Consider the following 26,814-nt stretch of genomic DNA (forward strand, 5'->3'; position numbering starts at 1 on the left):
TGAATTTGCTGACTTCTTATATTAAAACTAGATGCTATTTCTTCATGCATTTTTGGAAGAGCAGAATCATACAGGATACAAACTGTTTTACTGTAAGTAGGTTCATATGTAACATTAATATGTTCTTTAATTTTAGGACTCTTCCCCTTTTTTTTTTTTTTTTTTTTGTTAAAGCTGGTAATTTTCAAAAACTCATTTTCAAGTGTTCTGTTATTAAAGCACGATGTTTGTAAATTTTTAAATTTACCTATGGCTTAAAACTTGTCACTGAAGACCCAGAGGGGTGTTTAGAGAGGTTTTGGGGAAATTACCTGATTTTGCCTCTCAGCCCAGCTGTTACTTGTAGTTAAATTTGATGACTTTGAGTGCCAGTGCAGGTCAATTGTGAGAACTCTGAATGACCTTCTACCTTGATTTTTCTGTATGCCTAGGAATTTCCAGCTGGGTTAGCTGCTTCATGGGAATTGCTGGTATTATGACTTATCAGGGAAAATATTTGTCTTCAGTACCAAAAGGAAAAATAAAATTTCTGCAATGCAGAAATGGCTTCTGTCTATTAACTCAACTTTATATTAGGCAAATAAATATGAAAATACTGTGTACCAGTTTTTTTAAGAATACTCTTTGTAATTTCACTGCCTATCAGACTTACAGTTGTGTCCAGTTATGTTCTGTCATATTATTGTAATGGAGTTTATTCCCTGAATGTTCAGCTTTGGGCACATAAATACTGGGAAAAAGGGAGGGGTAATACTTTCTCTTTAGGAGAGGGTGAGCTAAAAGAGCATAAGAGCTAGTTTTTGGATGTTCTTTACAGTGTCAATTCCAGCAGAGCAAAAGCAAACCTTCCTCTTTATGCTGATAATAAGAAAGAAAGTCCATAAATATGAGAAGAGGCATTCTTCCACATACTGCATGTTGTGGAAGTTGAAACTTTTGCGGACAAAAAAAATTGTTTAGTACAGTTAAAAAGCTTGTGGGCAACATCAGTCACTGTTGTGCACACTCTTGGCCTATAGGAAATTTAATTCAGATTAGGCTCAGACATGCTAATCTAAATTGTGATGCACTTGCAGCAGCCCTTGCTCAGCCTAGCAGCCTGAGTTGCATGCCTGGGCAGTTGCCATGGTTCCTCCTATGGCTGTTAATTTAAACTCCCAGAGATACTAAATTATAGTGACCTGACTGTCCGAGCAGGAGACAAGTAAGATTTTAAACTGTATATTCTGGGAGAGAAAATAAAGGGAAAAGATAAAATTGTTCTAAATTCAGGGAGTCTGAACTAAACTGTAGTGGTAGCCAACATGACCAAGTGCAGCCCAGGCATTTCTCAGAAGTGGAACATTAATTCTATTCAGTGAAATGGAGATAAGCACAGACATGCCATTCAAAGAGGAGGAAGGGAGTGTGTGCTTTTTCAAATAAATGTTACAAGGTAGCTGTTGTGGGATGATGTGGACTTAGGGAAAATTGTGTTGTATGAAGTGGCTACAGAATCCACCTTTTATACCTAGTGGTATGTCTTAACTGATTAGACAAAGTATCATTGCTCAAGGAATATATTTTAATTATTCCCCAGGAAGTGTTAGGGAATGGAGCACTCTGCTATAGCTGTTGACCGCAGTGTGCCTATTCCCTTTCATTTGTTTTTTCTCATTTTAATATCAGAACAGGTGTACAGTGCAGAATTTAGGAAGGGTCTCACTGAAAAATACCAGCAAGATCTTTCAGAGATAATAATCTTCACTACTGAAAGCATGCTCTTAGATCTGTTCAGTGACAAAATGTTTCTGAACATGCTCAATGTACAGGGAATTAATTATGAGTACCAACACATTTACCCTCGATTTTCATATTGTTTTAACTTCAGAGGTTTGAATATTTACAGACTTCTTTGAATTGTAACTACTACTTATGTCACTAGACCTGTGTCTTCACAGAAAAGTCAGTGAAAACTTTTTTGAGTATCTGTGGAATAACTGAAAACTTCCCGATAAAAGCATTTTCAAGAATATTGACTAAAATGAGGTTATGATAGTCTTACTCATATTTTCCTTACTGATGTTGAATATTTTTCAAACAAATATATTGATCAGCCTTCACATTTTCTTGCAAGCACACTACATACTGGCTTTCTGCTAATTAGTTGAGCTGATGAAGTAATTGTCAAGCTACTTTTCTCCTATCAGTACTTAATATTTTAGCTTTTATAATTCAATACTTATATATTCTCACTTCTTGGACTTCATTAAAGCAAATATGAATACTTGTAAGTGATTTTTTGTTGCTATTATTAGCGTAGGACTTTTTTTATTTTACTAGGAATGAAGCAATACTTTTTAAATACCTTTAAGGCATTATCATGTTTAAAGTTGCTTATTGAAAGAATCTTAGTTCCATATAACACATACATCTAGGAAAAAATTTTATTTACTAATTCCTTCTTAAATTTCTTTGCATGTATGAAACTTGCCTCAGAAACTTATTTTTCCTTTTTTATTTGAAATTATTTAATGACACATCTTTCTTTGTATTATTTGCATATACTGATTTGTATGTATGTCAGTCTGAAAAGTCACCTGGGGACAAGGGTGGAATGGTAGAATGTGTAACACTTTAGTCCCCATTTTTTTAAGGAACTTCAAAGCTATGGGTGTGAGTTATGACACAACTTCTGCAAGTGGAAAACATGGTGGAATCCTTCAGCAGCATCAGGCTTGTACTTGCTTACAAATTAGAAACTCATTTTGACAAATTTCACGTGGAATGCAGACAGCTAGTAGGCAGCAACGCTCTCCTGCTTGTAAATTACTCTGCTGAGTGTAATGATGACCAAAATTCTTCTGTGACACCTGAGCCCAGTAGGCAGATTCTCTCCTGTATGAGCAGCTAAGTACTTCAGGAGATTTGACATTGTTTCAGACCAAGTTGAAGTTTGTGTGTTCAGGTGAAAATGTCAGCACTGGTATGCATTGGTTGGATGCAGAGCATGTGACTTTGATGTGTGCAAGCTCCAGATGCATGAACTGTAAAGTACAGCTGGAGAAAAGGCTACTTTGTCACTGTAACTGTTACTTTCCATGCCAGTGTTTAGAAAAATGTGTTGACCAACTTATGTCATGATGTGTCACTGGTACTTTCAAGCTTAAATTAACTGTGTTCTGGCATTTTTGCTGTCTGGTGTGAAAAGTATTCTGGCCTCTGCCTTAAAGAGAACTTGTATGTTATGTTGGAACTTAAGGTGGTTTGTGGTAGTTTGTAATTGCATAGAAGTTAGTTCAGTTGCTATCAGTTTTAAGCAGGTCACCAAACTTTGGTGTTACATTAAGCTTTTGAATGTTGCCATATGTCTGTCATTCTGTGAACATTCCTGTCTTTCAGGAAAGCAGTGTCATTCTGTAAACAAAGTAAACTCACCCAATGTCTTAAGCTGTGGTACATTGTTGTGTTTCAGCAAACAAAATACAGATATTCTTTATGACATCATCTCTCAGCTTTCAGCTTTTCAGTTAATAACATTCTTCTGCTACTTTAGACATGCTACACATTTGCTTTTTAGGAAGTCCAGGAAAATGTAGTGATTATTTCAATGACGTGGCCAGTTAAACATGATGACAGAAAACAACTTCTAAAACTTGGTAATTCACACAGCTGGATTGTATTTATCTAGCAGCATCTATGTTGACATGGTTGAGGTAGCTGTGATTATTAAAAACAAAGGAAAGCCCCAAAAAACCCAAGAGCCAGACAGCAATAACTGAAGTTCATACTTCCTTGCTATAGAAATACTGCTGCAGTTCTGCTAAAATCTAGTGCCTCCTTATTGTTGTGTTTGCTGCTGTTGCCCACTGCATTCAGTTTTTATTGTGAAGCATCAGTGTTGACACAGATATTCAAAGGAGCAGCTAAACCCACAACTTTGAGTTGAGCAGCTTAGCAGCATATTCCTGCTCATAGAATCTACTTCAAGGAGCATCAGGCTTTGCTCAGAATGCTGGCTTTTGGGTAATCCTTTATCTGACTCCCTTGCAGACATCCAGTGCACTGTTCTAATCTGCCTAGCCAGCATTGCTCAACTAAGACTGTTTCCTTCCTCTTTTCTTTTAGGCTGTTTTTGTCAGCCAAAAGATCATTTTGAAATTTCTGTAACTGCTCTATATGTATAAATATGAACACTTTCCTTAGTGCATTTCCATTACACAACAGAGTGTTCACACTATGACATAGGGTTGCTGTCCCAAAAGAAATGCAGAGACAACATATGCTTTCTCAGAACTCATGAAAATTCATAAATCATGCAGTATAGTAAATTACTGGTGGTAAAGACTACAAAGCCAACAAAGTCATGACTGGGGAGAAAAAAAACCACAGCTTTATTGATGTCGGTTTTAAGTGGAAGGGATCCAAATAGGAGATTTTATGTCTGTCGAGCTTGAACATTTAATTTACAGCTTTAAAATAAATGCTAGTTCTCTGTTTTTCAAAAGTTGCAAGTTGTACTTGGATCATGGTTTAAGGTCCATTGCTATCATAGGAAAAGAATTTTTTATACAAATGGCTTAGGTTGTACATAACTAATTTTTTCAGAAAATGTCGTGGTTTGCTGATTGAAATATAGACGAATCTTACTTGCTGTCACTTTTGGGGTCTTCATGGCTTGCCTTCATATTTTTTTTAACTGATACTTATATACTATGAAGTTACACTCCCTCTCTTCCCAAATTTAGTGTTCAATACCAGGTAGTGCAATTTTTTCTCCACATGGTCCTTTTGCATGGGATGTTTCAAAGTCTTCAAACACATTATGATAATCCCCCTAACTCTCACACATCCTGCCTGTTGTGCTGCCTGGATCATGTCTGGCTGACGTGGCAGTAAGAAGGAGAAAATGTGTCTTGCTGGTGGTGTGATTTTGTGAGTCAGTGGTGTCATTACTGCTGCCTTTACCTTCTCTGTTCTGTTCCTGTTCTACTTTACAGTTCTGTAGTAAAATTCTGGGCTATAAAGAATGTTGGCATGTGTGGATAAGGTAGGGTAGTGAAATAAAAAGTAAGCCTTAGCATGTTAAGGACACCTGCAAGTAGGTACAATTTGCAGTAGCCCAAATCAGAGGCAAATCTCACAAGTAATATGGTCTTGGCAGAGGAGTGTACAGGTCTGTCTGTGCCTTAATTCACTGCTGTTGAGTCTTCTTTGTCACATAGGTATGTTTAGTCTAATTGTGCTGTGTAAGTGCAACCAGTGTGTTTATGCTTTTAAGTAGCATATTTCATATGAGGTTGCTTAACTTTGATTTACTGAAAGGATATATTTTTTGGTGTAAGAAAGTAAAGAATCTGGCAATGTGCACTCACAGCCCAGAAATCCAGCCATACCCTGGGCTGCATCAAAAGCAGCATGGCCAGCAGGTCAAGGGAGGCATCTGTCCCCTTCTATTCAGCTCTTGTGAGACTCCCCCCTGGAGTGCTGCATCCAGCTCTGGGTCCCCAGCGTAATAAGGATATGGACCTGTTGGGTTGAGTCCAGAGGAGAGATGCAGAAATGATCAGAGGGCTGGAGCATCTCTCCTATAAAGACAGGTTGGGAGAGTTGGGGTTGCTCAGCCAGAGAAGAGAAGGCTCCCAGGAAACCTTACAGAAACTTCCAGCACCTAAAAGGGGCTGATGAGGACTGGAGAGGAAGTTTTTAAATGGCATATAGTGATGGGACAAGGGTGAACGACTTCAAACGATAAAGGAGAAGTTTAGATTAGGTATTCAGAAGAAATTCTTTACTATGAAGGTGGTGAGGCACTGCAGCAGGTTACCTAGGAAGGTTGGGAATGTCCCATCCCTGGCACTGTTTGATGCTAGAAGGGGCTTTGTGCAAGCTGGTTTACTGAAATGTGTCCCAGCCCATGGCAAAAGGGTTGGAACTAGATCATCTTTCCAGGTCCTTTCCAATGCCAACTATTTTGTGATTCTGTGGCCTCTAATGGCCTTTATATAGACTTGAAACCCTTTCTTGTAAAATGTCAGACTTTCTATTTGGCCTTAACTGAATTTTCACTTTCACAGCAGCAGTGCAGTAGATCTGTTTAAAGGCATCGAAGAAATAAGAGCAAGAGAATTCTGAGACTTCCTCATGAGGATCAAGAAGAGGGGCTTGATTTGACTTTAATACTACTGTCTTTTTTGTTTATATGTTGTTTTTTTTCCAGCTCTTTGTTTGAGAGATGCAACTACTCATCAAATGCTTGTTTTCTGTCTCCCATTCTGAAAACATATCTTTGTGTAATCCTTTCACAAAGCCGTTTATTGTCAAACATTTAGATCATATTGCAGAATCTTCATTGTCAGATGAATTTAATTATCCCAGTAATACATTGTTTTCTTCCTTTTTCTGTGAATTGTGTGCAACACAATAACTTGTTTGAAATAAGTGCTTAAAAGAATAGAAATAGAGAATGCTAACAGCCAGTGAGCTTTAATGGGCTGACAGATCAGCTCTGTGGTAAATTTCTTGCAGTTAATCCCCAGATTCTAAAACATGCTTTGAGTGGTTTAGCATTACTATTGATTTCTCGTATTTTACTGTTGTGTTTGTCACTTGCTTCCTTCTTAAATTTGGAGGGTACTTCTGTTTTCATTATTTGATACTGAACTATTCCAATAAACAGATTTACTAATGAAATATTTCTATCTCTTCACTCAATAGCTAGAGATGATTGCCATGGAAAATCCTGCAGACTTGAAGAAGCAATTGTATGTTGAATTTGAAGGAGAGCAAGGGGTAGATGAAGGAGGTGTTTCCAAAGAATTTTTTCAACTGGTTGTGGAAGAAATCTTCAATCCAGATATTGGTATGTATTCTAATAATTTACTGTTTTAACAGATTTTTCTCAGAAAATGTTGGCCTGGGTGATCTTCCAGACTGGATTGTTCTTTGTTTATGCTTTTATATCCACTGCTGCTTCTCTCTGAAGCTCTCCTGATTCATTGATGGTCAGCACATTGAGGCTCACTATGTTATCAGCAGTCATCCTCTTAAAGGACAAATGATAGGAGTAACTGTGTATAGCTAATGAGAACCATCATTACTTGTTTGGATGCAAATCATTAGTACAGGGGGTTTTTGCAGGGCTCCTTTGTTTGTTCTCTCACCTTTCTCCTCACTTTGCTTTGTGATTAGCTTCTGGAATTAGTAAACAAACCAAAGAGGAGGAGCTTCTGCAATAAAGCAAGAGTAGGACTATGGGGAGTTTTTGAGTTATTTCCTCCACTTCCTTCAGCTTAGTAAATCTTAAAGTCTCAGTTCTACAGATATAAGTGTGACAGAAATGTCAAATTTTATTGTAGTTAAAGAACCAAAAGTAATTTGATACACTGGAGCCAAAATTTTACATTGTGTTTTGGGAGTCATACTTCTATTATATTCCCTTTTTTCCCTTGCTCCTTGCACCAATCATTTATGCCAGGACATGCTTCTTTTAGTGTGTAGCTTGTCTGCTACTCTGAAAAGATGAAAATGTTATAAAATTATAAGAATACTTCATGTTAGAATAGAAATGAGACCTGCCACATTCCTGTACTAATTTCAGGTATTATGTGAAATAGGATGTTACATTGTATTTCCTGTAATGGCTTCCATTAAAGAAGCCTAACAGCTCATGGCTGTTAATTTGGTTTCACTGGATTATTTTAAAAGAGAAAGCAGCTGTTCTTGGTTTTGTAGCTTAGAAAATTTATGAACATACACAGAAATCTATTTTGACTGGATTAGAGAGGAGGTATCAATATGAAGTACCCAGAATCAGTAGCAAAAATCTGAACCTTGGCACTTGCCCTTCCCCATATGCAAGCTAGTTCTTATAAAGTGGAACAGAACTGTAGACAAGTCTTACTCTGAAAAATGGAATTAACTTGGAGAGATTTGGAATGTGAATTAGCTTACTTTGAAGTATGGCAAAATAAAGAATTCTTAGTACTTCGATTGATGAAATTTTATTTTCAACACAAAATAAATGCATTTTCAATTTGAGTTTATCAAAACACAGGTTGTGTGGGTGTATTGAAATACTCTTTATTTAGTATTGCTAAGGTGTGCTTACCTAAGATCCAAGCACTGTGTATATACTCCCTGCATTTAAAGATAGGCAATAGATTGGATGTGCATGCATGTTTTAAGTTTTACTTCTCTATTAAAAATGTAAAAAAGTATGTACACGTTTTGTATTCATAGTAACTTTGGGGGGTGGAAGCTTTTTATTTGCTTTTGGCATAAATGTGTAAAAGCAGAAAATATAGCTTGCATTCAGTGTGTGTGTGTGTATATATATATATATATATATGTGTGTATGTGTATATATATGTGTTGCAGTATAGCAATTTGTGTATGCACCAGATATATAAAGTGTAACTTTTGTTGATTTATAAAGGCTTTCTTTACCTGAGAAAACAAAGGAGATCCTGTAAGTGAAATTTAAAATGTCTGTCCTCTAATAGGTGTATTTGGAGAGATGTGTTTGTAATTTGGAGAGATACTGTTATTACAGCTTCTTTGACTTTCTGAATATTTCCATATTGATCTACCTTAAAGTTTTACTCAAAGGGGGCAATAACTCAGAAAAGCTACTGGTAAAGGTATTCCATGGTAAAGGGGAAGAAGTGCTAACTTCATATAACTTCAAGGGCAATTGTTTTCCCCTTCTTGCAGATTCCAGTTTCTTCTGGTGTTACATTATGATTTTAATGTACTGTAGTCTTAATTTTGGTAAGGGAGTAAAACATTGTGTTTCACCTTGAAGTGTTTCCAGATGTGGACCTGGACAAACTGTTGACCCTTCATTATTAGACATCTGCTGGAGTTGTTTGTTTTGACAGATTAACTTTTCCATCATATACCAAAAAGTTCAAGTCATTGCTTTACGTACCAGTAATCCAGAAGTTACTTCAGTCATTTCAGAAAATGGCATGCAGGATTCTATATAGTGTTTGGCCTATATATGCCTGAGTTGCTAATCTATTTCTGATTTCCAGTTGCCTTATCTGATGGGTCAGTCTGTTATTTGTGTGCTCCCCTAATTGCTGACCCAGCCCTAGTCATTTACTGAGGTACATAATCCATTCTGTGGAATAGCCAGAGTCTTTGAATGAGCTTGCAGTTCATTGCCTTACATGGAATGAGGAAATTTCTCTCTTCAATGAAGATGATATTTTCAGTCTTCAGAGTAATTTTGTGCTCATGTCGCTTTGTTGTCAGTTTCTACATCTCATAGATTGCAAACAAGCATATCTTTTAAGAGCTGGATAGATAAATCCTTGTAGCAAATGGAGTTGATAATTCTTGACCACATCTGAATTACGGTGTGTTGAGAATAAGGAGCCTGAGGCAGTTTTTCTTAGGCTCTTCCAGAAAATTGTGACAGCTGTACAAGCAACAGGTGGTTGGGACTGTGCCTGTCCAGGATGGTCTTTCTCTCACCTTAAGTCTATAGGGTTTGCATTTATCTTGCTTCAGTATCTAGTCAGGTAAGCAGTAGATTTTATTGTTGATTTCATTTAAATAATTTATAGCCTGTACACTCCAGTTTCATAAACAAGAGCTATCTTGTGTCTTGCTACAGCCAAAAAGGTAAAGACCTCTGCCTGTCTCTTGTCTTCACATGTTCTCCCTACAGCTTCTGGCATGCACCAGTTCAGTTGTTTGTTGAAGTCTTCAGTGCTCAGCTCATGAGCTGGGCAGGAAGTTGGTCACTTGAAATAGTGAGCTGAACGAGAGAAGCAAAACCACTCCCTTTGGACAGTGGCAAGCTGTTAAAATTGCAGCCCCTTCTGTGAGGCCATGGTCTATTTTCCCCTCAAGTTCAGATGTGTATAATAGCTGCAGTAACAATGGTCCTCAAAACAAGCAAACAAATGTGTTGGGCATATAACTCTAAAATCATGTGTTTTGTTCAATCCTTGCTCCATCATCACAGCTTCTAATTAAGTAGTAGGACTGCATCTAGTTCTGTTCCTTTGCTGGAACTGGCCATTGAGGAAAGGCTGTAACTTTTTAGTAATTAAGAGTTCTTCAGGATTGTTTCATCCACATATTTTTGACTGCATTCTTTTCTTGTACCACTGTATTTATCAAAGTAACAATCACTGTTGTCGGTGTGCTGCTGGTTCCTCAGTAGTGGAGGGGGTGAAAGCTTGTGTACATTCAGCTTCAGTGAGTGTTGTAGGATGTTGCATCACAGTTGTCTTGCACACTTTTAGTGGTGCTTTGAGTAACAGGGTTTTGAGCAGCCCTAGTCACCCTAAGGTAATTAGTTTCTCTTTGCCATTCACTTCAGTATAATGTTAAGTTAAACGTGTCTTAATGGCTAGTGCAAATGGGTTTATAGTGGTATGTTTTACATGCCATTTTCATTGAATTGCAACCATAATTGTTCAATTCTTTTTCTTTAACAGGAATGTTCACATACGATGAGTCTACAAAACTGTTTTGGTTTAATCCGTCCTCTTTTGAAACTGAGGGTCAGTTCACCTTGATTGGCATAGTACTGGGACTGGCTATTTACAACAACTGTATACTGGATGTACATTTCCCCATGGTTGTCTACAGAAAGCTAATGGGCAAAAAAGGAACTTTCCGTGATCTGGCAGACTCTCATCCTGTAAGTTCATTATGTTCTTCAAGTTCAATAGTGCATTTTCCGTGCAATAATTTAATCTATATTTCAGTTAAACGCAAGATCACTGTCAAAAGTGAAAGTGAAATAAACAGTGGCTTGCATTAAGAGTCTATATTGGTTAAAATAGATATATAAGCAATAAAACTTCTTGCTACATTTGGTTTGGAGGAGGCAAAACTGTAATGTCAATGAATAGAGCATAGTATCAATAAAGCTTTATTTTTTTACGACATAGACTCCTAAATGTTGCTAAGAATTATTAAGCATAAACAAACCTGTCTCTTCCCATAGCGACTTCTAAAATTAGGCTGTTTATAGCTATTTGTAGAAGTAAAATTCTATCCCAGGAAAGTGCAAGTAAGAGTAAACATGCAAAGGTTCTTACTGTTTTTTGTCTAAAGCAAGAGACAGATGAAGCAGTTTATGAGTATCCCTACAGTTAATGAATATCCCTATCAGAGCAGTGATGAGTGTCCATCTTTCCACACCCATTCCCAGCCAGTGGCTGTACACATGCACTGAGCTGTACATGTGCTTTATTTATTAGATAGAGCACACAAGTGTGTGTGCAGGATGTCTTGGCCCTGCTCCACCTGCAGTCAGAGATCACCAGTGTCTTCCCCTCATGTTGCTGGTAGGAGTTGTTAGCAAGCTTCTTTTTGTTTTAAACGATGGGACACTTCCCTGTTATAAGCAGTTATACAAAATCTTCATCTTGTCAAAAAAGATTAGTAAAATGATACTGTCTAAAAAGAACTTGGTTTTCATTTTTGAAAATGGGGCATGTGTAGTCAAAAAATACATTATTTGGTCTGCTTTGGATGGCTACATACAACAGCATGCCAGATTCAACCAGTTCCTCTGTATAATGTTGTTGGGAAATAGTGCCCTGAGTTTCCTCTAACTTTTATTACGTACTGAAAACGTTTCGTGACCAAAAGAAAAGTGAATGTATTTCTGTGGAACAGGGCAGTCAGGGCATTTCCTAATTTTTCTCCCCTGCTCTTACATTTCTCCTCTAACACCTACACTAATTTCTTTTAAAATAATCCTTTTTCAACTCTTTGTCTTCTCATATGACTTAAACACTTCAGAGCTTTTCAAACCCAAAATGAAATTCACAGTAGTCAAGCCTCCAAATGCTTTTTCTAATACTGTAGAGCATGGAGAAGCTCATGTTCACTATCCCTCATCACCAATGGTTCACAGTCCAGTGATTTTCAGTGCAAGGTCCTTTTTAAGTAGTTCTTCCTTGGAAGAACCAAAAACACACAGATAGTAAGAGGTTAAGGCTCACATGTTAATTTCCATGTTTCAATTAAAACCTTGGAGGGAAATAAATTTTTTCAACTTCACTATAAAAATACATTTGTGCACAGTTGTCCCTTTCACCTTTGCTTTGTATTCTTTAGCCCCTATACCTCTACTGCAGCCAAATAATTAATTGTTCCTTTGCTGCATAATCTTTTGTTTCCAAGAGAGTCTTGGGTTTTTCCTAAGGCATAGCAGGGAGGAAAGCTGGTTGCTCCTTTGAACAGAGCAAACTCTTACAGGTAATTTCAGATTCCACTTGGTAAATTCTGACCAAACTTGTGATTTTTTTTTTTTGTTTGTTTGTTTGTTTGGTTTTTTGTTTGGTTGGTTGGGTTTTTTTGTTTGTTTGTTTGTTTTTGGTTTTTTGTTCATAAATGTCTTCTTATGTTAAAGACTACCCCATCTGTGTTGCTTCAGGATTACTTTCTGGTTGATTTTGGTTTTAAATAAGAAGTAGAAGATAAAAGCCTGCTCTCTGAATTTTATCTGATATAAAATACAGGGGTTTCTTTGATTTTTAACTCGTAAATGTTCTCCTTACTACTGTAACATATTCAGGATGCCTCAAGTAAAGACAGATTCAAAAGACTTAAGAAGACTTTATTAAATTGCAAGTTTTACCATTGCGTTTTGGAAGATTGGTGGATACTAAAAGGCTATTTTGAGGGAGTTGTCACTGATTGCCATGTTTCTTTTTTATCTTAATAGCTTCTGTTGTTTCTCGTTCCAGATGTTGAGCTTAATAAATAATTGTTTGGACTGCTATGGCAGATTTTTAGGTGATCTGTGTCATAGAATATAACAGCCCTTTTTTGAGACAGGTGGTTTCATGTCTTGTATTACTCAGTGGAATCTATCAAGGCTTATTTTTGACAGACATGTATTTCTTATTCTTTTAGGTTCTGTATCAGAGTTTGAGAGACTTACTAGAGTATGAAGGAAGTGTGGAAGATGATATGATGATAACGTTTCAAATATCTCACACGGATCTCTTTGGCAATCCAATGATGCATGATTTAAAGGAAAACGGTGATAAAATTCCTATTACAAACGAAAACAGAAAGGTACACTCAGCTTTTTAAACAGAATCTATAGTTCTTTGATATGCTGTATGTAGAATTATGTAGAACCCTACAAAGGTTTGGTCTCATAATTTTTTCATTTAAAAGGCTTTTAAAATTGCCATAGCACAGTGTGGTTGTGAACAGAAAAGGCTTCTCTTAAAGAAAGCGTTGATAATGGACACGTAGCTTCTGGGTAACTTCTTCTCTGATAAGTATTTGAGACTCATTCTTTTGCCTTGTTGAATAAAAGCTGAGCTCAGATAATCTGCGTAGAATGACAGAATTATATATATTTTGGGGTCTTGTATTTTTGGGATGTACTTCAAGTGGCATGTGTTGAAGCACTAAGGTTTTTTGGGGTTTATTTCCTTGCAGGAGTTTGTCAATCTGTATGCTGACTATATACTCAATAAATCAGTAGAAAAGCAGTTCAAGGCCTTTCGGAGAGGATTCCACATGGTGACCAATGAATCTCCTTTGAAATATTTATTTAGACCAGAGGAAATTGAATTACTTATTTGTGGAAGTAGGGTAAGAATTTTGAATATACTCTAGAGTGTGGAGCTTTTTTTTGATCCAAGTATATAATTAGTGGTCATCTTTAAAAATATGATCTTCTTGCAGAATTTAGATTTTCAAGCACTAGAAGAAACTACAGAATATGATGGTGGCTATACAAGAGACTCTCTTATTATTAGGTAATTTTTTCCAATTTTGTAAAGATAAAAAGCATTTAATTTGCTTGTTTCTTCATAATGAATTTAATATTGTAAGATTTAGTATTTTTGTAGTACTGGAGATGCAAATCTTATGTGTAATTTCACTTTTCTCAGATACTGTCATTAGAGGAGATGGTATAAGCATTGTTGAATCAGTATCATTCCTTAGGAAATAGGAATAATAAAATAGCTGCAGAACACAGTTAATGTTTAAAGACAGTTAAACTGCAATATTTAGAAATATTTCTGATTTCTATTTCTGAACCTCATTTATTGGTAAATACATTCTGAGACTTTCACTTTATGAATGCAACTTGTAAACTTAATGTTAAGACTGATCAGAATTATTAGAATTATTACACCTTCAAAGCTCAATTACTTTTGAAATTCTTATTTATACCAAAGTTTACAGTTTATTTACTTTTTGATTTCTTCTTTGATAGGGAATTCTGGGAAATAGTCCATTCATTTACAGATGAACAGAAAAGACTATTCTTACAGTTTACAACAGGCACAGACAGAGCCCCTGTGGGAGGACTTGGAAAGTTAAAGATGATCATAGCCAAAAACGGCCCAGATACAGAGAGGTAAAAAAAACCAAAAACTCTGCATTTTGCTTGGTTTTTTATAAATCAAAGTGAATTTTGTGCTTTTAAACTATTAACCTAGTTAAATCGGCAAGTTGGATCTATAAGAAGAGTTTGTTTTCTTCAAATTCATTTTTTTTTGCTTTTAAAGTAGAGTTGTATTTCTTTTGCATGTTCCAAGATCTGAATTCTTGTCTTTTTTGTCCCACAGGTTACCTACATCTCACACATGCTTTAATGTACTTTTGCTTCCGGAGTACTCAAGCAAAGAAAAGCTTAAAGAAAGATTATTGAAGGCCATCACATATGCCAAAGGATTTGGCATGCTGTAATAAGTATAACAAAAGGGATTAAAAATGATGGTGATGATGTCCCTGTCCAAAAAGGCCATAAGATAGTGAGCTACAGTAGTCACCTGTGTTTGTGCCTCCCTTCTTTACTGGGGACATTGGGCTGGAACAGCAGATTTCAGCTGCTTATATGAACAAAATCTTTATTTTTTCTTTTAGCGTGAAAGTGTTACATATTCTTTCACTTGTATGTACAGAGAGGTTTTCCTGAATATTTATTTTAAGGGTTAAATCACTTTTGCTTGTGTTTATTACTGCTTGAAGTTGAGCCTTTTTGAGTATTTACAAGAAAACAAACTGTACTCTCCCAAGGAAAATATTGCCATCATTTGTAGACCATGTAACCTTCAAGTATGTGCTATATTTTTGTCCCTGTATCTAATCAAATCAAGAACTGTACTTTTTGAAGAGTTTGCTTTTGAAACTTGAAGTCTTGAAAAACAGTGTGATGCAATTACTGCTGTTCTAGCCCCCAAAGAGTTTCTGTGCAAAATCTTAAGAATCAATAAAGATGGAAGGGAGAACTTGGAATGTTAAATTGCAGCCTTGAGAACTTTACTTTAGTCACAGCACAACAATTAAAATTCATTTCACTATATGTTGTCTTCACATGTCTTGTAATAAACTGTGTTTTTAATTAGGAAACATTTCTTAGCATATGAAAGGGTAGAAATTTTAGTTACTTTTTTAAAAAAGAAGTTTACTGGGAAAAGTGCATTTTCAACTGAACAGCTTTAGAGTAGGGAGTGAAGTGTCTGGAAAAAAATATAGGAAGTTTTTGCTATATTATTAACAAAGCATGTGGAAGTGCACTTAAAATGAAGTTCTATTCTTAATTGCCTATTATGTTGACATTTAAAATAGACAATCCAAAGTCTTCCCTACATGTTATGTCATCATCATTTATTTAATGAATCATTTTTCCTACCTATCAAGGCACATGATCAGTGTTGCACCATAGTCTAAAGGGATGGCTACTGTATTTTAATCTCATCTAACAACAAGCAAAATTGAACAATATTAAACGTGAGGCCTACTTCATGTTGTACACTTCCAACCATTAAATAAACTGTTAGAAAGTAAGTACTAAGGCTATGTTCATCTACTACATAAAGTATTCAGTAGGTTTTTTATTTAATTCTACAAATCATATCAGAAATAAATCCTTTACCTTTCTTAGTCTGTGTTTAATGTTAATTTCTCCTGTTGCAATATATGATGAAGGGATTATGCATTTGTAAGTGCAGATGTAACTGGCATATCTCTTTTCCAATACAAGCTGCAGCAGGTGTGCAGAGCTGAGCTTGTGCCTTGACAATTGCTATGACTGGCTACTACCGATCAAACCCGTGACTGTGTGGAATTGGCATTAAAAGGCTTAGTTTTGAAATCATTGGAAAAAGAAAAGGTGTCTTTCAGGACTATTTTAATAAATTCTTTCTAGTAATAGAAACAGACAACTGTTATGTAACTATGATGCTGAATAAAACAATGACCTTTTTTCACCATGGATCAGTGAAAAAGAACACAAGTTACTTTCTTACTTTGATATTAATTGGATATTAAATTAGATATTAAATGGTTTGATTAGAAATTGTTGTAGTACTGCATAATTTGAGGGTTGCAGGTACGGAAAGCTTTCAAGTGAACTGTAGTGATGTGGGATCCAGTGATGTTCCCCTCTCAAATTCAAGCTAATGCCAGATGGCCTGGACACATGGGACTGAAACTTCCTGGAAAGGGAGAGATGCTGTCTGTCTTCAGGCCTTTGATCTCAGAGGTGGCCCTTAGGGCCTGCCCTCTTGTATGTCCACCTTGTTGTATGTCCCAGAGGAGGAAAATTCAAGATACCCTACCTCTCAGTGTAGAGTGGTTGACAACAGTGCCTGCTGAGCCCTTCAAGTTTGGAGCAACTCTTACTGTAAGTGGTAAGAACATTTGCTGAGTGCCTTGAGGTGCTTCACTGCCAGCATGAACACATCGTGATACTGCTGTGTGGTATGTACTGTGTTCACAGTCTAGTGCTGTTAAATTCTATCCCTGTAACTCTTCTACTGATTTAGCTGTGGTTTGTGGCTCACCCAGCTGACAGGTGTACATGATTCATGTTGGGGTTTTTTATATAGGTGTAAAAGCTGTGCAGACAGCATAACTGGATAGCAATACAAAGTTCTCCTAACTCAGCTGTTGACATTGTAAATATGCTCTTTCTGTTTTCCTTTAGCATTAAGATTAAAATAATACATTATTGCATTGGCCTTCAAAAGCATAAGTTTTTCAAGGAATCATTTTCAGGTAAGATATAAGTCATTAATATTTGACTGATTTCTCATGTAAATATATACTGCCTCCCCCTGAATACCACTGTATTGAAACCTTATCTCCTTAGTGCTGGTGTATGTGCAGTAGTTGTTCAGCAGCACCAGTTGATAAGGTTTAACATAAGTAAATCTTGAAGCCTTATAGCTGCAGGCTGCATTCCTGTCCTACAGAAGACTCAAGCCAGTGTTCTGTTGTTTGAAGGGGAAAATGTCATGTTTGGTTTGGTTTGGTTTGGTTTGGTTTGGTTTGGGGTTTTTTCTGGGCTCCAGGGACACCTGGAATGTCTTTCACAGTGTCTAGCAAAGTTTAGGTCTACAAAACTTGGTGACTTAAAAGTACTTATGTGTGATGGAAATACCTCTTTTGAGTGAGACAGAAGATGCCTCTTCCAAGGCAATAGTCTGATGCCAGTATGGTGGTGTTCTCTCCACAGGGTGTGCTGAATATGTTGACAAGAAAATATTTTGGATTTCTCAGCACTGCTTCATTTGACAAATGAAAAATACCTCAAGTATGTCCTTCTGCACCCGAACAGACTGCCTGGATGTTTTCAACCTTAGTGCAAAGGGACCATCAGGCTTCTGTGCATTGTACAATCACATGCTTCAAAAATGATAATAGTGCAAGAGAAGTAATGCCCTGTGGCACTGTTCCAGATTTAATTAGGAGTGAATAAATGGTTTTGTTTAGCTCTTGAGGCAGGCTAGCACATAATGCTGTGTAAACAGAGCATCACCTTTTACAAGATTAAAGCTTTTGCTTCTTGCTGAAAAGATTTCAAGAGCAGCTGTCAGGAGTGAGCATAGTTCAGTTAACTAAGGAGTAGTGTTTTGTGGACTTCTTACTGGGCTTGTCTTCCATTTGGCAGGCAACAGCCTGAGACAGGATGGTGACAAGATGGTTCCCTCTTGGCAGCAGCCAAGGGGAACCTCTCCAGCCCTGCATTCTGAGGAAAGCTGATGCTAAAATGGGCCCAATGCTCCAAGGAGCTCCTTGTTACAGTAGTCAGTCCAGGTCTCTCATCCAACAGTGGCTTCACTGCTGAAGCAGGAGCTTCCTATCACATTTCACCACACAGGTGTGATGGAGCTGGTGGGCTTAGCCTCCAGGGAGCTGCAGTGTGAGCTGCCCAGGTGCCTGCTTGGGCTAATGCTCTGTGAAGCAGGGAATTGGACACAGGTTCCCATGCTGCTGATGTTCCAGAAGAGGACAACCCCTACATCATCAGCTTTAAGGTGTGGCCATTGCGCTGTTGTAGCCAGTTACCTCCAGGTAAATTTTTAATCCCACAAGAGGATTAAAAATTACCTGCTTGCCTCAAGAGTTTTTATGATGAATATGAATTGGGTGGAATGTTTGAGCTGTGTCTTGTTTATTATACACAAAAACTCCATCATTGCAGTATGCAAGATGGAGCAGGACTTTCTTCCAAGTTAAGCTATTCAAAATCAAGCCTTTCCTAACAAGGGCTGAGTTTATTATTATGCTTAGTCTGAGTCACAGGGGTTTGTGATAAGTTACTTATAGTTCTTGTTCATAGTTGAAAGTTTAATTAAATTGTCATCAAATTCATAAGACAATCAGGGATTTAATAAAATTAATTTTAAAAAATTCAGATTTAGACTGAATCATGGAAGGAACACTACTTTGGAAATAAGAGTTGGTACTGGCATTAGTCTTTAGACATGTCATTTCTTACCCAGATGAATTAATTTGGAATACCCATGAAATGTCATTGTATTTTTCTCTAGTGGTCCATCTGAAGATGTCTTCTGCTATTGATTTTTATTGTTCTTCATTAACCCAGTTTAAAAGTGTGTGGGAGGGTGGTTTTAATTGCAGATTTACAAGTGTAGTTTTGTTCTGTTCTGCAGTATTTGTAGGATACATCAAGAGAGTGATTCTGAAAAATAGGAGACGTTTACGTAGTGTGCTTGTGTTTATGGATGTCTTGCTCAAGACAAGAGTCTAAGAGACAAAGATACTGGAGATGCAAGTGGAGGGTGGGAATCATTATTCTATTTTCAGACAATAAGATTGCATTAGGAACTCCTACATTATTTTGTTGGGTAGGTTTGTGCATAGTTTTGAGATTTTAAAATTGAGACCAGGGCTGATTGTGAAAGTTAGACAGCAACTGCTGGAGTTAGACTTCTGCCCTTCAAAGGACAGGCAGCACAGCTCAACCACAGACAACTGCATGTACAGGGATCCTGCTGCTCCTGCAGCCTTGGCTCACAGCTTGGACTGACTAATATCAAGTGAAGATAAAAACTGCAGAGATTTGTGGCTCAACTGCTACATGCAAAGCTGACATGAAGCCTTTCTTAATATCACCAAAGGTGTATCTACTGTGCCACTGGGGTCAGAGAAAATCCCTTAAAATTGTTTTCCAGCTGCATCCTTCTGCTTCCTGACCTGTATAGGACAGCAGAGGGAGTAGCAGTGCTTAGGAGTAACTGGCTATGAAATGACAGCTAGTTGAACTTCCCTTTTCTAGGTTTTGAGCTGCCATACATCATGTGTTGCTACCTTTGATTTAATATTTCCCTTTGCAAGCACTCTGTGTTTGAGCAGCAAGGGGTAAAGATCAGGTAAGCCAATATTACAATTGAAGGGGTTTTGTTTCCTAAATAACTGGTTTTAATAAAAATGGGAAGCTCAGCATAAGAATGTTTTCTAGATGAAAGGATGTTTTCAAAAGAAAAATCGCCATTGTGCCATGCATGCTGATTTTTAATTTTTGTCATCTATGCACGAAGAATACTATGAATTTTGTAGCAAGCCAACTGAAATAAAACAAATTCCATTTTGGTTTCACCAGTATGGATACTTACCTTTATAAGAATGACACAGACCTCTTTGTGAGCATCTGGTAAGTGTTGCTCTTGCACTGTTTTTTTACACCGTGAATCTCTCTGGGGCGGATCTCATTCCCAAACTAATATCCCCAAGAGGATATCCTTTCTAACAATTCCTGACTCATTTGGTGTAGGGTGGGAACCACCAGCCTCTACTTTCTGCCCTAGCAGCCAGCCTGGGTTCCTGTGCCAGGAGTTGTTCAGATAACATCCTCAGGCCTTTCAGAAGCAATCCTGCCCCTGACCTGCAGCAGTCTGGACAAGATATTTTGTCATCCAAACCAGTTTTTGTGCTAGCTTTGATTTTGGAGGAGAGGATTTCTCAGTGTTTAAGCCTTAGGAAAGGTTTCTTGGGTTTGTGACTCTCTGGGATGACCCCTGCCCTCTGTTGCCACCTTCAGAGGGTGGATTAGTCCCTTCTTTCTCTTTTATGCTCTTGCCTTCTGCTGCAGAACAAGAACTGGCCTGGAGCCAGCACTTTTGGACACCATGTCCTGCTGCAGCCCAGCAGTGGCACTGGGGGCAGCTGGTGGCAATGATTTGCCTTCTACTTCCAAGCCTCACTGCTGCAGATCTGTGGGTGGTAAAAACAGGCTCTTTCAGCAATTCCATCTCGGTATCTGCATGGTGGGAGCCTCCAACAGCCATACTCTGCTGTTTTTTACCTTTCCTCTGGGAATCTTGGATCCTGAGGATGATTGCAGTCTCTGGGGTCTCCTAGTGGCTGATGGCAGCATCAGTTGGTCTCAGCACCTCCTGAGTTTGGTCTGAAATTTTCCCATAGCCCTGCCCATGTAAGACTGAAGCTGTGTAGGACTAAACCCTATATGGAGTAGGCAGTACTGCTGTGCTGCACAGAAGGTTTGCCCTCAGCATGGCAGTGGCTGGGGAGGGGGAACATGCCCTTCTGGCATCATTCCTGTTACCCATTGGTCTGGCTTGGGCCTCTTCTGGCCATCAGTGTAAATCAGTTTAGTAAACTTTACAGAGGCTCCACTGTCTGCTTTCTCTCTCTGACTCTAGATTGCAGCATCCCTTCTGTACCAGCCTCCCTTCCACAGTGGCAGGAAGCTGAGTAGCTTGGGGTCTCTCTTGGGGTCTTCCTTGCCCAGCACATGTCACTCCTGCTCCTGGCTGTGGTTTTGAACTGCCACCAGCTGCCCGGAGGTGCTGCATGGCTCTTTTCTTGCTCCTCTTCTTCCTCACCACACTCGCCCTTCTTGGGCTGCCAGTGCTCACAGCTAGTGCAGTCATGTTATGGCAATGAAACTGTCAGCCTTGAAGCCCTGAAGTGAAAGTGTTTCTGCTTGGGGCAGCTCCTTTGTCAATCTGCCTTGAGCCATGAGCCTTCCCTGTGCTGTCAGTGCTCAGTCTGAGCCATACACCGAGAAGCCTGGCTGTGGCTGACAGGATAAATGAGCTGTGGAATGTGTTTGGAAAGGCATGAGGTGCTTTGCTAGAAAAGCTCTGCAGCTTTGTGCTGCTACACATAAGCTTTTTTCCTAACCTTGATGCAAGTGTGGTCAGAGGCAGCTTTTATTGCAAGGAGATGAGGCACTGGGTTTTCAATAGTCAGAACTTAAAATTCCCACCTCTGGATCATTTCCTTCACTGATAGTGCCCAAAGCTGCTGCCATAAGAGAAGCTTTCCTATGCCAACCTGTGAATAAGCAGCCTGAGGACTTGCTTTAAACAGCCTAAACCTACAAGTAATCTGAAAACAGTGGGAACGCCATTGCAGTAAATTGGATTAATTATCTGCACTATTCTGCAAGTAAATTATTTGTACTTTGATGAGAACCAGGCAACTGATTCTCCTAAAACAGTAGATCTTTACAGCATGGTTGGTTTGATTCATCAGCCCAGCAGACAGGCGACACACAAAAAAAAAGTTTTTGTGCTTCTCTGTCTCATTCTCTTGAAAGACAAGTAGTGCCTATGGGTTCTTGCCATGCTACTCACCTGAAGGGGCTGCTTAGGTGTGACCGTTTTGGGGCAGTTCCCCTTCCAGGGCAATGAGGGGATATAACTGTTGGCAATAAGAACAGAATGGTGTGGGTTTTTTCCTTGTCAGAAAGCTAAAGAAATGATACGTTAAAACAGACAAAAAGCAACTAAATTAATAGCTATTCATCAAGCTGCCTATCGTTCTAGAATACAGCCATGCTTTGCCCAGTTTTCCATGTTAGTGTTCTTCAGTTGCCCTCTTAAAGAAAGATTGATACAAGGCACCACAAATGCTAAGGAAAGAAATATGGAATAGCATCCATTACTAAATTCCTTCCATGTTTCTGCAGTTCTGGTTTTAGTACTCTAGCCCTGATTTACCTGTACAAATAAGACTCTGTTAGAGCTGGCTAGTGTCCTCAGCCTCTTGGGAAGACAGCCCATGGAAGCTGAGCCATTGGCACTGCAACCTGTACTCTCCTTGCAGGAGCCCAGGTGATCTCCCAGCTTCTGATGAAGAAAATCTGTGAGAACTGCTGCTGCTTCTAGAGTAAAGCTAATGTTTGTGTTCATCCTTAAATAACTGCTTAAAGAGTGCAAGCTTTTCCTCCTCCCTTTGCTCCTAGTGAGTGGAAGGGGGAGGACTGTGAACACAGAACAGCAGAACTGTATTTGCTGCAGTGAAGCTGCAAGGGCCACTGGCAGCAGCAAGCCTCGGCCCTTGTGAGCTGGAAATTATTGCAAAACCTGACTTTCAGAAACAAAAGGCCTGACCATCTTCAGTTCTGGAGCTTGTTCCTCAGAGCTGGTGTTGTTTTCCACCCTCAGGCACCCTTCTGGAGCTCTGGGTTATGAATGGGGCTGGGGAGGAGAGGGGAGTCCCAGACTGATGGCTTCCCAAAGGGAAAGCTGCCACAGCTGCAATCTTATGCTTTAACTGCCTGTACAGTTGCCAGATCCTTTTAGGGTATAATTTGTTTTGCTCTCGGTGATATATGAGGGGTTTTGTAAGTGCTGAATTATGTAGACAAGTGTTTGATTCCTTCTGTTTGTTCCAGGTTGGAAAAATTAATAGAAGAGCTGGGGGACCGTGAAGTGCAAGTGCTGTCATCTTGCAAATCTTGAGGGTGAAGAGTAGCTCTCCTTTAGTCTGCTGTGTCATCTCACTGGACAGCCTGGCCTAGGTCTGACCTGTGAATATCTCATCCTTGATGTCAGCAGTGATACAGACACAAGTTTGTCTTCCAAAGCCAGCAACATATGGACCAGCTCAGAGAAAGCACTAATGCTTTTGTGGGGAAAAAGACAATGAACAGTTTGGTTTTTAATGTAAAGTAGAGCCCTCATACTGTACATTAATAAGTATTTGGCAGTAATGAAACTCTAAAGCCATTGCCTTGGAGAAGAGTTTTAAAAGCATGACTGTACCTTCCCTGGGCTGTTTCTGAAGAAAGAGCTGCACTGTCAAGAAAATCCCAACCCTCAGCTGAACAAATACATGAGCCATTTTGCTGTTACTGCTGCTTCTGAAGTCCAGATCATTGAATTTGCCAGGGCATTTTTCTGCTGTAAGAACTGTAAAGTAAAATAATAGTAATGGATGAGAGTAAAAGGATGGGGAGAGCACTGAGAACACTTCAGAGAGGAGCAAGGCTGAAATTGTTTGCTATCAGGGTATTGGGTCCAGGGTTTGAGGCCCTCCCCCTGGAAGAGCTTGTTCTGAGCAGCAGCTGGAGCATGGTGTGCCACTCCACCACCTCTCCTCTTCTTCTGCATGTGGAGCAGACCTTCAAACCTCTCAGACTTTGCCCACCTGGTATCTCCCTCAGCACAGACAGTTTGGAGCAGCAGTGCCAGCCCATGGCTACCTGCTTAGGCCCACGTCAAGTGAGGGTTGTGGCCATTAACCCTATTTCTAGATTCAGGGCCTGTGTTCAAATGCTCTATAAGCACTACCCTGTGCCTTGCTTTCTCTTGTGGCAGGGTTGAAGGATCAGCCCAGCCCAGCCCAGCCTGTACCAGGCAATTTTTTGGTAGATGACATGTGTGCAAATAGCAGAAAGCTGCACACACTTGTTTCTGCTAGACAAGCCACTGTCCCTGCTGTGCTGCCGAGCCTGGAGCTGGAAGGGGAAGACAGGAGACAGGTGGGTTGCAGCACATGAAGAGCCTGACAGGCTCTGTGTCCCATGGGACCTGGCACCCCTTGGGCAGTGGGTCAGGCTCTTGTGCCTGTGTGGTATCTGCAAACAGAGGGATGGTGTCAAAATTGGGCCCAGGACCAAAGCTGTGTGCCAACTGCCCTGTAGTGAGGGAGAGACCACCATTCCCACTTAGTTTCCTGTCACTTCAGATCTCTGTTCCAGTTAATGGATTTTCCAGGCCATGTAACGGTGACATGATCAAAGTCTGTCATTAAAGACTAAAATCTAGAGGGATATGGATAAGAGAAAACACAGAGTTGCTTGAACATTACTCAAAATATTTTAATGTACATGTGTAGCCACATTAAAGAGGAAAAAACATCTTACAGAGATGAAAGATACCAAAGGATGTGATTTCATCATGCCAGAAGCTGTGTGTTTCAAAGTGACTGAAGCCAATAGCATCAAAATGCTCTTTTCTGGTGTACGAAAACCAGATCAAGAGGCATAGGAAGGGAAGTGCAAAGATGTATTTAATTGATAGATTAGGCTGTTCTAATCCATCAGGTAAAGAAGCAGTCCTGTGTTTTTTTGGGGTTTTTAAACAGGTATGAATTTGGTATAGAGTACTTTAAAGTTTTACTCATGTATACCTAGTGGGCTGGGAACAGCTGTGCTATGTTGGGTAGATAGGTAATTACAGAAAATGATGGCTGATGGAGAACATGTCAATATGCACAAAACCTCTACCAGATACAGTGAGTTTGAGTCACACAGAAGTGCATGTCAGCCAAGCCAAGTGTGGTACCCGCCTCTGTCAGGAGGTTAAAATTTCAAGTTGAGCAGCCTGTGACGGCATCATCTGTGATCACAGGGTACCCTGCAGTGAGCCCAGCTCCACCTCAGCCCTGCCTGCCTCTGCGTGGGACCAAGGGCACTACACCCCTGCCAAAACCTGCCTCTCAGAGCTCCCCCATTTCTCTCAAGCCCTCTCAAGAAAGTAAGGACAAGATTCAGATGATGGACCAATACTCCTGAGAGCCACTGGCCACAAACTGATCTTGGCTACTTTCCAAACCACTTGTTACAATCAGTGGAGATTTTGATGATTGAGGTTAAGCCCAATCTAGGGAAGATCCGTAAGTGTAGTTGGCTTCTAGGCTAATGATAGCAGGAGTTTAGACGAGGACCATGTGTGGACATTACTACCCAATTGTCCCCTTGCTAGTGTTGCTGGCGAAGCCCCATTCCTTAATCACTGACAGATTTGTCTCCCTCACCAGGCTCAGAAGCATCAACAGAAGGGAACAGCTGCTTGCCTGGAGATGAGAATTTACTCTGAGCAGTTGTACTCAGTTTAGCAAAACTGTCTCTTTTCATTCCACTACCACTCAGTTAAACCACCCTCTTCTCAGTGGGTTTCTCACCAATTTTCCAACAGGCCATCAATCCCAGATGCTGTTGCAAGTCAGGCCTGAGGACAATTAAAATCAGAGCACTGTCCATAGTAATACCTAATGCCATTGGAGGATCCCATGCCATACACGCTGAACAGCCTCTGCTATTCCATACTTTTCAAAAGCCAGTGAGATACAGAAGGATGAAAGTAACATAGGAAAAGTTGCATGACAGCAAAAAAAAAAAAAATACCGTACAGCAAAAAAATGAAAGCTAGTGTCTTCTGCATTCTCCCTAATGGAAACAAGGTAGTGTGACAACTACTTTGGAGAAAAGATGGTGGTAAACAGCAAAGGGAGATGGAGTAGACATTATTATAAGAAATAAAAAGGAAGAAAACATAGGCCTAAGTGATTGGAATGACTTCGCAACACAGGGCTTGTTCTCCCTGCCTTGCAGAAACCCTGTTGTGGGAGCAAGCTGCCTGGCAGGCAGGGACAGACAGCCTGCCCTACCAGCCCATGGGATTTCTCAGTAGCCTCCCTCAGGACTGCCCACTTGCCAGGGACTTCACTCAGCACCCTACATATGGGACCTGCACACACCAGGGCTCTCTTTTCTCTTTCCAGGTTCCATGAAGGCTTATTACCCTTCCACCAGTGAGCTTTAGGGAACTCCTTTCCAAGTGTAGATGGAACTGGGCTAAAAAAACACAAGGGAGTGTCCCCCGCTCTCTCCCCTGGTGAAGCAGTTGAAGAGCAGCAAAAGCTGTCACAGACCCTGCCAGAAGGGACTTGAATGAGCACTGCTACTCTGTCAGCAAGGTCCTTTATGCAGAGCCCAGCTCATTACAGAGAATCAGACTAAAGCATCCAAATGCACAGCTGTTTCAGACACATGCATATCCAATGCATTGCATTGCAATGGCCAGGTACCTGATACTGCTTAGCTGTCATCCAACTGCTTGCACAGTCTGTGAAAGAATGAAGATTTTGAGAAACCCAGACATCCATCCACACATTTAATCAGGTACTAAAGTGGCAAGTTAGAGCAGGGTACCTTACAAACATTTTTATGCTCTTAAAAAGGAAAAAAAATTAGTCTCTTCTAGTTCAAGTACAATGCCTTCTTAGCACACAATGCGTGGGAAGAGACAGTGTGTCACGACCTACAGGTACCAAATACAACAGACATTCTGAGCATGACTTGTAAGAAGCCCACCCTCAGTACAAAAAAAGTACCAAGTGCTGGACCAAATCTCCCCCCAAGAAGAAGGTGACAGTGTTCTATTTACAAGAAAATACTGCTTCAGTTAAAAATGCTAAAAACCATTCTCTTGAGTTCATATAAAAATAATTATGTCTATGTATGCACACACATATTTACATACATTTATGGCTTTCAGTGCTTCAACCTTCTCCAATAAATGAGGAAATACAAATATTCTA

At 39.4% G+C, this 26,814-nt stretch overlaps 1 protein-coding gene across 5 annotated transcripts in view; it reads left to right on the plus strand.

Moving 5' to 3' along the window:
• Positions 1 to 16,160, plus strand: part of UBE3A (ubiquitin protein ligase E3A) — a 52,657-nt gene extending 36,497 nt beyond the window's left edge. For all 5 annotated transcript variants that reach the window (XM_062487865.1, XM_062487867.1, XM_062487866.1 and 2 more), the window contains 7 exons: positions 6,697 to 6,841; positions 10,437 to 10,642; positions 12,874 to 13,038; positions 13,414 to 13,569; positions 13,663 to 13,736; positions 14,201 to 14,344; positions 14,556 to 16,160. In XM_062487865.1, coding sequence (XP_062343849.1) covers positions 6,697 to 6,841; positions 10,437 to 10,642; positions 12,874 to 13,038; positions 13,414 to 13,569; positions 13,663 to 13,736; positions 14,201 to 14,344; positions 14,556 to 14,676 — 1,011 coding nt within the window. In that variant the 3' untranslated portion in view covers positions 14,677 to 16,160. The remainder of the gene's footprint in view (positions 1 to 6,696; positions 6,842 to 10,436; positions 10,643 to 12,873; positions 13,039 to 13,413; positions 13,570 to 13,662; positions 13,737 to 14,200; positions 14,345 to 14,555) is intronic.
• Positions 16,161 to 26,814: the final 10,654 nt, after the last annotated feature.

This window comes from Cinclus cinclus, chromosome 2 (assembly GCF_963662255.1).
Source record: "Cinclus cinclus chromosome 2, bCinCin1.1, whole genome shotgun sequence".
Classification (NCBI taxonomy): domain Eukaryota; kingdom Metazoa; phylum Chordata; class Aves; order Passeriformes; family Cinclidae; genus Cinclus; species Cinclus cinclus.